The following is a 15,612-nucleotide window of genomic DNA, read 5'->3' on the forward strand; positions in this document are numbered from 1 at the left end:
TTTGAATGACTCTCACAACCGGACCTATTAATTAAGAACTAGTAAGACTGGTAGAAATTGGAAGATTAGTGGTTCGATCAAGTTTGTGTTATTCCTCACAAAAATTTAACCACGTGGCTTTTTAGTTATTAAACCATGTCGTTAGTTGTTACCAACCATGGATCAAGTTCATATTATCATACTGTGACTTGGTATATTTTCAATCGCTGGTTAATTGTATAAATTCTTCTTACAATTTTAAATATCTCACATTTATAACGAGAACAATGTTTATGCTGGCAAGTTTGTCTCTTTTGCTTCTTTAAACTCAAGGTTAATTAACTAATTTTAAACAAAACTAAAAATTTTAATCAATTTACTTTTCAAACAAAAAAATTAAGTTAAAAATAAAATCTAAGAAACATATTCTACTGTTTTAAACTCTTATTTTCAGTGTACGGTTATATAAACAAATTTCTGAAACATGGGCTTTATGTTATGGACATATATGTAAATAAAATTTTACTAAGACATTGAATGTAATTTTTATAGCATATACAATATTATTTTTTTACAAAATATTTTTACGAAAGTTGTTACTTAAATTGAATAGGACCACAATAAACCTTACATATACAATTTCCATTGCAGTTGGAAACCAAGATTAACTCGTTTTATAAATAACTTAATGTTCTAAAATATGTTATAACGTTAAATTATACAAGTTAAATTAAAATAAAATAAAATTAATCATTTCATCTCTATAATTTTATAATTCATACCTTTTTAGTTCCTATAATTTGAAAGTAGTTTTTTAGTCCCTATAATTTACATTTTAATTCTCTTTTAGTCCTTATAGTTTAAAAATGATTTTTTTAGTCCTTATAGTTTGTATTCTAATTCTTTTTTAGTTCCTATAGTTTGAAAGTGATATATTTATATTTTAATTAGCTTTTAGTCCTCACTACAAAAAATATATATAAAAATAATTAGTTACAGATTAGTTATAAATTATCAACTATTTTTTTATTACAAATTACCTTATGATAAATTAATTATGAATTATTTGTTAATATTTTTGTAATTAATTGTAATTGATAATATTGTTCATATTTTGATGGTAAGGACTAAAAGGGAATTAAAATATAAAATATAGAGACCAAAAAGACCACTTTCAAATTATAAGGACTAAAAAGAAATTAAAATGTAAATTATAATGACTAAAAAACTACTTTTCAAACTACAAAGACTAAAAGAAAATTAAAATGTAAACTATACAGACAAAAAAAATCACTTTCAAATTATAGAAACTAAAAAAATATAAATCGTGAAACTATAAAGACAAAATAATGAATAATTAAATCTTAAAATAAATACAAACCTGTTTATTGTTAAATTGGCCTTTATAAAGGGTAGGAAACTGATGATGTATGTTGAAAAAAACTTTCAAGTAACATCTAGTCTTCGTTAATCTGTTAAAATAAAAAGTTCACATGTAAACAAAATTTTCACCAGCTAATGGAACTTTTTTTATTTTCTTTATATTCTTAACAACACAATAAGTAAATTAAGCACGCCCTTTTATTAGAGGAGGGGGGTGTCTAATTAAGCGTGACTATTAATAGTGATTCAGCACTCGTAGTCATTTTGGGTATGGTCCACAAAAAGTTAGATTAGATGGGCGGGTTATTGGACTATGGATCAGAGCCTATGACAGAGAATACAATTGTGAGTCCAGTTTCATCTGCCCTGGGTTGGGCCTGCTCATCAGAATAAAGCAATGAATTTGGATTTTTTTTTTAAGAAAATACTTCTATGATATTATTTGTTTTTCAATTTGTTATAAAAATATTGTTCTTTTTTAAAATTGAAACGTTTTAAAAAATCCAATTATCCCCCCCGAAAAATACTTAAAACAATTCAAACACAAAGTAAAGAAAATATTTAATTTTTCTTTCTTATTTGTGTCTCCTATAAATGTTTATAAACAAATCTATCTAAACAGATTCCAAATACAACTGCATACGAGACCAGTTTTACTTTTCCTTCTACGTTAGCTCCTGCGTTGAGTAGAAGAAAGTAATAAATGAGAAAGTAATAAATGGTTTTCAAAATGAGGATTTTCTAAATTAAATAAAACAATTTATTGAAATTATTGTAATTTTATTTAAAAACTTATATTTCACCTTTTTTAGATATAAAATTACTCATTAAAGTATAATAATTATTTTTAATTCATATTTTTCAACAATAAAATTAATTATTTACTCTTTATAAAAACATTGTTAATCTTAAAAAAAAAACATTTTGGAAACTTATTTTCAGTGAAACACGTAAAATCTCGAGAAAAAATATTCAATTATACAAATTAGCCTTTGTAAACTATATAAAATTGAAAATCCAAGAAAAATGTCATTTTCGATTTGAATTATGCTTTTGTTTATCAATTCTTTCGACTTCTATTATTCATTTTTTTAAGATGTGATAAATAGTGATTTTTTAAAATTTTGACAAATAATAAGTAAAAATTTAAAGTGATTTTTTATTTTCTTTATATTTTTTTATCATTTGTATTAATTGATTAAAGTCAGTTTTATATTTTTATTCACAAATTGAAAACTTGTTTAAGAATTTCAAGTTAATATATTGACATTAAAAAAATATTAGCATTCTTAATAAAACTATATTTTAACCCGTCTTTGTATTTCCGTTGTGTAACCTATTTTAGCAACTGCTAGTGCTATGGCACGATATTAGGTAGGCAAAATGTAATTTTTTTCTGACCGTTGAGCTAGTGTAGTGAGCTAGGAATAGGATCATAAAAGTAAAATTCTTGAGGCTATTTCAGCCTTATGGTGGTGTGCATCTTTTTATTTTAATGCTATGGTCCTAGACTTGTAGATTCTTTGACCTTTTTAATTTTCTTCTACCTCAATTTCACTTTTCTAAAATAAAATACACCTAGTTAGAATTAGTACAGAACACTATTAACAATATAACATAGCTGGAAACTCACATTTCACTTACTTTTCGTTTTGTCTCTTATTGGGTTCTTTTAAATATTACAAATCTTACATTTGCACTCCTATTTTAAGAAAACTAAATAAGAAAGTCATGATATTTAAAAGAATTGATAAAAGACTAATAAAATGATCATTTTTATGAGTTTCTTTGTTGTTTTTTAAGGAATCAAATTGCATCATTAATTATTTTATACATAATGTAATTTTTATCAATTTAATATTAAAATATAATTATATATTACCTTCATTGTTTCTAGCAAATTTATTAAAACTAAACAAACATGAGTATATAATCATAGAGTTCTTATTTGTATATCTATATTTTTGTTTACCAATTCATATCTATATATTTTTAAAATATATATCATGTCAATTTCGATGCACATTAATGGAGTATTAAATAAATTTATGGTGATATAAGATTTTGTACATATGATGAATATGATAAAAAAAAATAGTCTAACAATATATTTAAAGACAAAATTACTCAACAAAAAGTTATTAAATAAGACGAATAATAGTTAGTATGAATTTTAGTGGTGTAATTTGATCAATTGTAATTAAAATAGATAAAAAATTATTTTTAGGAAAAAAACTCAATTAAGCTAAATATAATTAAAAAAACGTTATGCTTAGAATATTGTATTTTTGAGCAGTAAAAAAATATTATTGTATGTTAAAACACTTAATGGTGTTATGTTAATAATCAGTCAACTAGTCAAGAGACAAGAAAAAGAGATGCAATTCATGACCAAAATTAAAATTTATTGTTATTTTATCGAAGTAATGGAGTTAATTTATTATGTGTTTGTTATTTACTATTCTGATTTCTTCTCTGATTCATAAAGCGACAAAATTTATTCGGTGTAAAATCATTTCTTCAACGTCATGAACCACTTCTTTATTACCAGCATTAAAAACTCACCGAAAAACCATTTATCCACCAATCTCGTTCTGCAATCAACTGCAAACAATTTATCCACCAATTTAACAAATCTGCAATATCATTACTTTATTACCATTGATCTGAGTCTCATGTACGGCTTTGTCCTTGTGCATGCAATTGGAGATTTGAGAAGAAAAAAAAAGTGTATCATCTATTAAACGTGATTGGAATATAACCTTTTAGTTAAATATTTTATACTAGAGCACGTTAAGCTACTTACCCTATAACAAAGCAAGCACTAGTAAGCATCAAAAGCATATAAAATAGGAAAACGTTACGTAGTGGTAGTACAATCAGATTACAGGTAGAGGTCAGTTGACGAGAAGGTGGGTGATTCATGCAGGTTAGCCTGATGACAAAGAATTGGGAAGGGAGAGAAGTAGAGGTTCAATTCCATTGGAACGTGAAAAATGAAAATGCATACATAGAAAGTTCATTGGCCAACCAAATATCATAAAAATAATCAATGTGAGTGGGTGAATCAAATCAGAAGAAATTGGAAACCAACAACAGATACCAAGTAGACAGTGCCAGATTCAGTATGTATAGTATAATTACTACTACTCTACAAGTATGTTTCACTCGCAGTAGTGTCGGACATGGTCACGCTCAAAAACTGCCAAATCACTCACAGCAGTTGTTGCATTGCATTAGGATCTGTTTGCCAACACAAAATCCACTATTCTCTTCCCTCCTTCTGATTTGACCACATGAGTGATGAGATATCAATATCACTATTTTTTTGGTCTTTGTGGGGTCACTTATATTGAGTGAACCCGAGACTTCTCTGTCAAGTTCCATCATTTTTCTCATTATTAAAATAGCCGAGACATAACATGCATAAATAGCTATCAGATGCCAAACTGGTCCACACACAGGTCCACATTGACGTGATTGCTTTTGTCGTCTTGTTTGCATCTACCTCTCGGTATTGTTTAAAACAAGTAAAAGGGACATTAACATTAGTACATTACCATACCATACCATTACAACACTGTATTATTATTATTGTTATTCTGCTTTTTCAAAGTTCGTTTTTGCAAGGGACATGAACCAACGAAACACCCACCTCTTCCTTTCCTTTCTTTCTTCTGCTTTTCTCTTCTTTTCATGCATTGCTGCAAAAGTTTTAAAAAAACCCGTTTGAATGCACATCAGTTGAGGGCTACAAGGGGGGGCCTCTTGGAACTCTTCTTTCTTGCTCAACTCTTTTTGATTGCTCCAACCAAAAATGGTATGTTCAATTCAATTCTATTTATCAATCTTTTGACTGTCTGTACAGTTATTATCCCCTCTCCTGAGTCAATTTGAATCTCTCTCCACACCCCACAATGTCTACATCCATAACAAAAGCAATAAAATAAAAAAAGAACTCTAATCACATGCCCTGTACAAGCTAGTGTGACAATCCCTCTCCCTCCCAAACTAAAGTGAAAAAAATGTCATTAGTGTCCAAATTCTCCCCTCCCCCATCCGTTTCAACAATAAAGTTTGCAATGGCTATGAGAAAAATTTAGCCATCAACAACCATGATGTTTTCCAATCTACATGTGTGTTTAGATCACCCATGTTTGTAGCATTTCCTGGTGCATGGAATGCCACCTTAGCAAGCCAGAGTTGGTTCCGGTTCGCATTCTATACTCCTTTGGTCTCCAAGCACTTCATTTGTCATTTATCCTCTACAAAGATTCTGTGAATGAAATCCCTAAACCTTTTGGAGTATAGCTTGGGATCAACAGCTGAGATAGAAGTGGAGTCCACTTGTAGTGACTTGTATGCATGTTCTATCTTTTTGCTAATATCATAGTCTTGGAGAATGTCAATGATTCCAAAGTAGAGGATTACATCAGAGATCTGGCTATTACTACTTCCACTAGTTGTTTGGTGATCCAATCCAGCCTTGCACACTCTCTCAGCTGTGGCAGGCATGTTCATTCCCAGCCGGATTAGAGGTCCCCTGGAATATTAAGAATCACAATTATGGATCAAGAATTTGCATAATTTGGATCCAAACCATATGTCAGGCCAAACAGAAACAAAATTACTGAGTCTATAAGTAGCAATGATTTTTCTGAAAGTAACTAGATTAATATACCATGCACTTAGGTTTGAAATACAAAAGAAAAAAAATGGTGGAACGTTTGCAAACAATGAAAATGTTTATCATCTGGCATGCAAACATATCTACCAAGTTTCATGTCATAGAAAACTTTCTGATCCATCAAAATCCTTGTCAGCTACCATTTGGCTGTTGAAAAGAAAGGTATGCCCTTACCTAAAAAAATCAAAAAAGACCCCACCAGCATTTGTTTCAAATGTCAACAAAACTAACTCCAAATTTAGTAGTACAACTCAGGTCACTTTCGGGGCATCTCAATTCTCAGCCATTGCGATCATATTCTTAAAAAGAAATCAATAAGTCACCCCTAAATCATAGATGGACAGGACTAGAGAATGGCAAATATAATGCTCATTCAACAGCTAGTGATTTGTTTCTACCCAACTTGCGGCCACATCCTCTTGGCATTTTGCAAGCGCATGGGCCAAATTGAAATTTTGAAACAGAAAGCATTTAGTCTCTCTGCATGTTCTAGACCCGGGACCATATCAAGGACACGACACATGGATACAAGTAATTGCCACCAAGGGTACAAAATAAAAAAAGAGAACGATGTTAAAGACAAAAATGCTATCCCCCCTATAAATCATCTAGGATAGTAACTGAGAATTGGTGTATAGTTAAATCAATCCAGATTCTCCTGTTTAACTGTATTTGTACACGACATGCTGAGTTGGAATTTGCATTAATAGTTCAAGCCAGAAACTGACACAAAACGAATCAAGATTTCTCCAGATATCCAACCATTGTCTTCTATTAGATAATGTATGAAAAATCAAAGGATTTTGAGAACAATTTAATACAATTAATAAATTTATAACAACAAGGAAGCTCAAATATGAATAAAGAGAAAAGAACTTACCGGCATGTGAGCATCTCATTATCAAACATGTCTCTCTTGCCTGGTAAATCAATAACCCAGAAATTTTATATCCCTCCAGGATGATTTAACATTTGAAGAGGAATCAAAGAACTACAAAAACTATACAAATACCTGAATGAGAACTGCGAGGTGAACTTTTCATTTCATCAACTGAGCTATCATCACGAAAATGCAGGCCAATTAGAAGACTGTAATCCATGATTCCCTCTGCTTCCAGGAACTCACAATCTCTACCAAGTTGCCTAAGCATAATCCATTACATAAACCAACTCTTAAGTAAGAAACTACAAAATTAAAACTCAGAATGTAAAAGAATGTGCAACTTGGCAAAATCTATACCATATAAGCTCTTGAAACCAAGACTGTTCAAGGCGAAAGACAAAGTTAAGATCAAGGTCTTTGAGAGTGGTAGTCTCATCAATCTGTTCCCTTGGCTTATCTGTTGATCGACCATGAGAAGAGCCTTTGAGGTCAAACCTCTTGTGGATCCGATACTCCGAGCAAAACACATTGCCCATTACAATAAACCGGGTCTGTTTTATCAATAGCATCACAACTTTTCATTAAATTTTAACAAGCATTTAGATGGTAAACCACCATAATTACAGCTGCAAAACAAAACTCAAATCTGAAACCATACCTTTTGACCTCCAACAGGTTTGACACAATGCACGCCCAGGAATGCCGTCACCAAGGAGTTCTTGTATTGACAAACATGTTGGTAGTAACTTGGAAGCATCCTTATGAGCACCTGACATAGACACCAACGAATCACAATTGAACACACATAAAAGAACAAAGTAACCAACCAAAGCTGAAAGCAAAATTTCACCTCACTAAATTATAATGTCTTCAAATTAATGAATGCATTCCAACCAACTAACCTTGACTTCAGACTTCTTGACAGTCTTAATTATGAAGCGGTCGTCTTGAGTGAGATAAAAGATGCTTCCACTTTTGCCCGGGGAAGACATCTCCCTAAGTGTGTCACTTCCACAAATAGCAAGCATGTAATCCGCAGGATCTATGGCAAATAATTCCCTTAGATGTCTAAATACCCCAACCAACCAACAAGTAACCACCAAGACACAGACACAATTAGTATACCATCCACAACCAATAACCAATCTTTCCTTACTAAGAAAAAAAAAACACATTAATCAATGCAAAAAAGAAAACCAACACAGAAGAAAATTGTTACTATTCACACACCTGAACACCATGGGACAGTAGTCTTTCCACCTGAAGTCCACTGAATGGTGCTGGGGTGTAAACTTAGACCCTTCCGGCGGAAACCTCGTCCAGAACTTCTCCTTAGGATCAAAATCCCCCGGTCTAAGCTCTCTCACAATAGAAGCATGCTTGGCAACAGTGTATCTACAACAAAAACACCTTAATAAAAAAAAAGAAGCTGAAACTAAACATAGCAAATCTTTGAACAAGCATTACTAATAATAACAATACCTAATACCCAGTTGAAGATTAAGGATAAGATCATAATTCTTGTGCCCTCTTGACACAGTCTGACCAGGCTTCTTAACATCACCACCAGCAGTACCATCAAGAGACCAACAAGGACTCTTATTATTATCATCTCCACTGTTCTCAGACTCACAAGCAGTAGTAGTAGTAGTACCATCCCTGTAAAACAAAGAAGCCTCAGCATTGTGAACAATGTCACAAGTTATGTCCCCAGCTTCACCATCGAGCTCCCAAATACAAATCCTGGGAAAACTCACACTCTTAAACCCATCATCCACCGAAGACCTCTTCATCATCTTCTCCTCACGTGCCTCTTCCATAAACTCCTTCCTCCAGTTCCCGGCGCACGTGCTCCCATCACACCACGTGAAAACACCCTTCCCGACAGGAACACCATTCTCCCAATACCCTTCGTAACGGTTCCCATTCGCCCAAACCAAAACCCCTTTCCCCGAAATAACACCACCCCTCCACTCCCCAACGTACTCGTTCCCGTTGCGCCACGTGTACCTCCCTTCACCCTCTTGCAAGTTGCACCTCCACCAACCTTCGTACACGTCACCGTTGCCGTATCTTTTCTCGCCGAAGCCGTGCTTTCTGTCAGCGACCCATGAGCCTCTGTACATGTCGCCGTCGACGCCGATGAAGGATCCGAACCCGTCTATTCGACCCGACTTGAATTCGCCCTCGTAGGTGGCGCCGGAGGGCCATGAGAATCTTCCTTTGCCGCAGGCCTTTCCCTTTCGCCACTCGCCCTCGTACATGCACCCATCGGACCAGAGGTACTTCCCGGTGCCGTGCGGCGCGTTCCCCGACAGGGCGCCGCTGTAGATGTCGCCGTTCGGAGAGACTTCTCGCCCGCCGAGGACGGAGAAACCGCCGATCACCCGCGACACGGATGGGGTGGCTGTTGGTGTTGTCGCATGTGGTCGCTTCCGCTTTGTTGTGATGAAGCTGTTGCGTTTTCTTCTTCTTGGGGAGAATGTGGATGTCTTCGTGGTGGGAGAGAGGGAGAGAGAGAAGGGTCTCTTGCATGGTATGGATTATCACCGCCGGCGGAGGGAAGCCGGAGAATTAAGCAACGGCGGCAGCATTATCTCCGGCGAAACTAAAAAGAAAAGGAGAAATAAGACAGGGTGAGAGCGGAGGAAGGTTTGTGTTGTTTGCTTTGCTTTAGTGGCTACACTAGGTTTGTTTTTTCAACCATTGCTGCTGCAAAGCAATGTGTAATGTGTGTTGCTTTTTTATCTCTTTCTAACATGTACGTAAATGTAATGTTATACTAAGGATGTTTTTTTTTTCCTTACTTTTTTCCTATTCTGTGTGTACTGTGTACTGTTATACTACGTAAAGTTGATTATTGGTGTAGCAAGTGTAGTAGTAGTTGTTGTAATGGAAGGGGTGGGCGTCACACAGGCAAAAACACCAAAAGGGGATACTTTTACAAATTATTTACCAAAAAGAGGCTCTTTTGCAATTATTTCCAGGAGGGGTCTGTTTTTTTATTGCAAAGCGCCCCCCACCCAGGCGCCTCCACTGTGCACGTGACACGTGGCACAGGGAGGTAGCGCCCCTGACGCAAGCGCCTTTAGTAGTGCCCAGGGGTCAGGCACTACTGGTGGCGCCCCTGCTGCAGGCGCTACGGCTAGCGCAGGGCAGCCAGGCGCCTGCCCCCCCCCCCCCTCAGCCTCTTCTTCTCACACCCCCCAGTCTCTTCCCACACCCCCCCACCCCAAAATTTTATATTTTTTATATTGTTTATCAAAATTTAAATTTTGTTTCATCTTTCTTATTAGTATTATTTGTTATTTTTTTATATTCCCACACCCCCACCCCAAAATTTCAATAAGATTATTTTTTATACACTCTAAATTGTATATTTTTTAATTTGTTTATCAAAAATTTAAATTTTTTTCATTTTTATTATTAGTATTATTTGTTATTTTTTTATGTTTTATTATTCTCTCTTTTGAAGTATATATAAGTACATTTTCAATAAAATACATTTTCACCTAAAATACATTTTGAAATCCTAAAATGTTTTAAAATGCTTTTTGATTGGGTCAATTCTTTTTTTATTTGGCCATTAAATTACGTTAGAGATCACTTTTGATTTATGTGTCATTAACATTATGGTTATTTATTTTTATTTATTTTAAAAGCATTGCACAATAAGATTGAAACGACAAATAAATAAAAATAAATAAAAATGATCTCTAACGTAATTTAATGACCAAATAAAAAAAGAATTGACCAAATCAAAAAGCATTTTAAAACATTTTAGGATTTCAAAATGTATTTTAGGTGAAAATGTACTTATATATACTTCAAAAGAGAGAATAATAAAATATAAAAAAATAACAAATAATACTAATAATAAAAATGAAAAAAATTTAAATTTTTGATAAACAAATTAAAAAATATACAATTTAGAGTGTATAAAAAATAATCTTATTGAAATTTTGGGGTGGGGGTGTGGGAATATAAAAAAATAATAAATAATACTAATAAGAAAGATGAAACAAAATTTAAATTTTTGATAAACAATATAAAAAATATAAAATTTTGGGATGGGGGATGTGGAAAGAGACTGGGGGGTGTGAGAAGAAGAGGCTGGGGGGCAGGCGCCTGGCTGCCATGCGCTAGCCGTAGCGCCTGCAGCAGGGGCGCCACCAGTAGTGCCTGACCCCTGGGCACTACCAAAGGCGCCTGCGTCAGGGGCGCTACCTCCCTGTGCCACGTGTCACGTGCACAGTGGAGGCGCCTGGGTGGGGGGCGCTTTGCAATAAAAAAACAGACCCCTCCTGAAAATAATTACAAAAGAGTCCATTTTTAGTAAATAATTTGTAAAAGTGTCCCCTTTTAGTGTTTTTGCCGCGTCACACAACACAACATAATAGTGCGGTGGTAAATGGTATGATGCTCAAATCACGTTTCAATTTAAAACTGGAACTAGTGTGATCCGACACTAATATTAATACAGTACACTAGTATATCTTTATGATCTCAAGTCATTTTATTAGGAAAATATGGTAGTTACATAATATCATAAATTCAAATTCAAAATTTGACCGAATGTCTCAAATAAAAGTGCCTTTAAATAAGAATACATGTGAGCGGTGAGCCCTAACATGCTTTTTGCTTAGTTTACAAAAAAGTTAATAAAAGCCAATTATATGTAAGCGTCTCAAACCCTGAAAAAAATAGAAAGTTTTTACAAGAGTTTGAGTAGTTTAGTTAACCTGTGTGGGACAGGTAACTAATTTGTGACGACAGATTTTAATTCCCTTGACAAAATGCAATTCCAGCACGGTGATTTAGGAGACACGGGGGAAGAAGTAGTGTGTCTGTGTGCGGCGATGATTCAGTAGGTCGATTTCACATGAAGCATTTAAACAAAAGTATGTCACTTTGATCTGTTGATAATTGTCGGCCAAAAAAATAAAACAAAATAAGATGCATGATGCATCATATCAGATCATAGGCCATATTTTGGGTCAATGATTTCTGGGCCACACGGTGTCCATAAAGACAATAATCCAAATCATCAACCAACCAAATTCACATTTTATAAATAAATTAAATAAGGATGATTTCTTCTCCTTTTTGGGACTTATGTTGTTTATACTTGGTTTTTTTATGTCCACCTGTCGTTTATACCTTGTATTATATGTCTACATGTTTATACTTGCTACTTGCTAGCTAGCAGTCACCACATGCGTATTTGAGAACTTTAAGATTGGTAATACTGGAACCTTTTGGGTTTAACAGCTTCAAAGTTCGCAATACTCTCTGTCTCTGGTTAGTGTCTTAGATAGTGAATTGGAAGAGGGAACTATATATTATTCTACAAATATACTACTTTATTTTACTTTTTAGCCGTAACATGCATGCTTATTGTTTAATAAACCATCTTTATTCAATTTGAGAATTTTAATATACGATGTAAGTTTGAAATGCTTCTTCTTTTGTTATATTATTTTCATGATGATTTAATTTGTATATTTGAAGTCATTATCGGACTAGTATTAGGAAAAAAAATTGTAACATAAATTCAAAATTAGCTATATGCATGCCAGGAGATGTTTATCGTCACAAAAGTCTTAATTGGGTCATTTTTGTTTTGTTCGTTTTGTCAACAAGGCAAGGGGTCATCACGGGCACATCCACTCTTCTCTCGAGGTCAACAATGCAGTACTCCCTAGATGTCACTAACCCATATTTCCACCGAATAAATTAAACTCGAAATCAAACAAGACAACAGCCAATGGGGATTACCATAGCGAAATTTCCGTGTTTGTATTTATCGTACATTCGGTATTGTCTTAATTATAAATTTGTTAAACTAATATATATTTACGTATAGCTAATCATAAGCCACTCAAAGTGATTTCCGCGGAGTTGCAATTTGTGGAAAACGGCTATCATATTGGTGTCCCAAAAACCATGACCAATAAATAATTAAACTCGCCACAAAACTCCAAAATCGGATAAATTTCCACGGATAATCAGAATAAGCATGACATTTATACTACTAGTGAGCTTCTTCATTTTCAACGCCATGCATGCAAAACCTAATTCAGATTTTGAGCCTTTGACAGCGAGAAAAATTACGTTTGTTTGAGAAGATCATACTTTAATTGAGATAAGCGTATTCTATGTATGCTTTTGCCAATTGAATAGGCATTCAAGATGACCTATATAATATATATATATATATATATATATATATATATATATATATATATATATATATATATATAATTAGGCACGACTGCATCAATATCTCTTGTATACTCAAGTGATAATAATTATAAATAAGACGACATGCAATTAAGGATGAACAGGAAAAGAGTCGGGTCAAAATCAATATCAATAATAGCTAAGGATCGAGTTGGCCAAAAATGTCATATATATAGCAAGATTCCCAGCTCCCCTTTTTTCAATAGCCTTCAAGTTTTCACTAACGGTAATTAAGTATGTCACTGTGTCTGGTCATAGCATGCATGCCACACGTTGGATGGTTAATGGCTTCTAACCCTTCTCATCAACACATATTGGACCCTTTTTCCTTTCCCAAAATTCTCAACAATTGCATAATGCAAGCTCTCATCCCATCAATTTCCGAAATACAGTATACTATTCTATAAGCCCGTCTACCTGCAGCAGAGAACTTAAATTACACAGAACGAGTTGTATAACATGTCTGTCTATCCTTCATATGTTCATAATTGTTTTCATATTTTTATTCGTTACTTGAGTATCGGTCGTCTCTATAATATGAAAAATCTGCATATGTGGAAGTCAAGTATGAAACAGAAAATATCGTGGAGATCTTAGCATATCGTTCATCTCTATAATAAATTATAAAATCTGCATATATGCCAGTGACGGGAAATGTAAGTCATCTAATGAACATAAAGAAAATGTCATTACGACATAATTTTAAAATCTGATTCAGTTATAGTCATCCAGTAGAAGTCAATGGTCGAACCAATCACCACATGACCCATTTACTAAAAAAAAAATTTAAATTTCATACCACACATAAAAAAGCATATATGATTATTATTATTATTATTTTATTATATTACATATTTTGCTTTATTTAGTTTATTATTATTATTTAGTTTATTGTATTATATATGTGTTATGCTTTAAATAATTTATCATATTTTATTACTATCATTATTAGTTTATTATATATAATTAATGTGATTATTTAATATATATTATTTATTATGATTTACTTTCATATATCATATATTTTTTGTTAGCTTTTGGTCCTCATATGCATTCTAAACTACTAGTAATATTAGTTATTTCTATTTTATTATTATGATTTTATTACGTGAGTACAAAATTGTCCAATTGGATGTTGATATCTAAAGCTTTTGGGAGACTTAAATTAAATGAAAGACAACATTGAAGGTTGCTTTATAGGCTATTGAAAAATTCATCAAAATTATAAAAAGCAAAAAAGATTAAAAAAAATTTGTAAGTTTATTAAATTGCAATATATAAACATGCTACTTTTCTATACTCCTCCCAAAATTTTAGTACATGTTACTTTGGTTTTTCTTTTTACTTGTTTTTTTCTACAATAAAAAAGAATTATAGCATTTTTCTAATTTTATATATGTCATCCTTATGTTTACTTCTCATATGTTACATAAACTATTGACCAATGATATTTGTATAATTTACAATGTACTATTTTTTTTTTTTTTTTTGTGTTGGCAAGACTTTTCCACAGTAGATACATCAACGAATCTTATTCCAAAATATTGTTTGAAGTATTTTATTGTGTAATTGGAAAGTTTGGAGAAAGATCTAGGACTCATGTCTCTACCAAATACACCAAAAAACAAGTTCTATCTTAATGAAAATCAACCCCAAATTAGGTTATTTAATCATGTTACAAACCTAGTCCCACATTCCTTTCACTTTTATTTTCCTTCACTTAAGAAGTCTCACATTAGGCAAGTTACCCTTAAGTATTCGCTCTTTACCCTGTATAAGGAAGAGACCATTAACCAATAAATTCATCCCAAAAGTGCAGGCTTAGTAGTTTTCTCTCTTGGAGCCCCAAACTATTACTGTACACATCATGGTCGTCTCGAGGTAAGTTCATCAATTTTATCTTTATTTTTCTATATGTTTTATTACTTTTCATTGTTATTTTCCTTTTCTCTGTTTTATTACTTTTTTATTGTTATTTTTTTTTTGTCTATGCTTTATAACTCTTTGTTGTTGACACTTTTTTTTTGTGCCCATTAGATTCAAATTATTTGTTATTGGTAAATGTTAATTTGTTATAAATGTCAGAGGAGGAATTTGAACTCATAACCTATTTTTTCTCTCTTTACCCTTGCATCTTTCCAACCATTAGTCTAGCCTTATATCTCTAATAATATAAATTTAAAAATTACATGTTTGGTCACTCATCATTGTGGTTTATTTTTTGTGGGATATCTTTTATCTACATACCAAGGAATATTTTTATAACAAATGTCTTAGGATGTGAATACCTTCCTACATGTAATTGTCTCCTAAATTCATTTTTGGTTTGAGGCCTTTTCTTTAGGATTTTTCCATGGGTTTTACCTTAATAAACTATGGTGGTAACTCCTTATATTTAATTTATTTTCATTGTTCCACTGTGGTTGTGATTGCGACA

General features: G+C 32.9%; 1 protein-coding gene across 1 annotated transcript; it reads right to left on the reverse strand.

Moving 5' to 3' along the window:
• Window positions 1-5,164: 5,164 nt before the first annotated feature.
• On the reverse strand, window positions 5,165-9,715 carry LOC100789427 (phosphatidylinositol 4-phosphate 5-kinase 1). Its single transcript, XM_006584609.4, has 8 exons — window positions 8,415-9,715; window positions 8,163-8,327; window positions 7,835-8,000; window positions 7,591-7,701; window positions 7,290-7,483; window positions 7,062-7,192; window positions 6,930-6,969; window positions 5,165-5,905 (listed from the first exon to the last, which is right to left on the reverse strand). The coding sequence occupies exons 1-8, from the start codon at window positions 9,194-9,196 to the stop codon at window positions 5,617-5,619; spliced, it is 1,878 nt and encodes a 625-aa protein (XP_006584672.2). The 5' UTR covers window positions 9,197-9,715; the 3' UTR covers window positions 5,165-5,616.
• Window positions 9,716-15,612: the final 5,897 nt, after the last annotated feature.

The sequence above is a fragment of the Glycine max genome, chromosome 8 (genome assembly GCF_000004515.6).
Source record: "Glycine max cultivar Williams 82 chromosome 8, Glycine_max_v4.0, whole genome shotgun sequence".
NCBI lineage: Eukaryota > Viridiplantae > Streptophyta > Magnoliopsida > Fabales > Fabaceae > Glycine > Glycine max.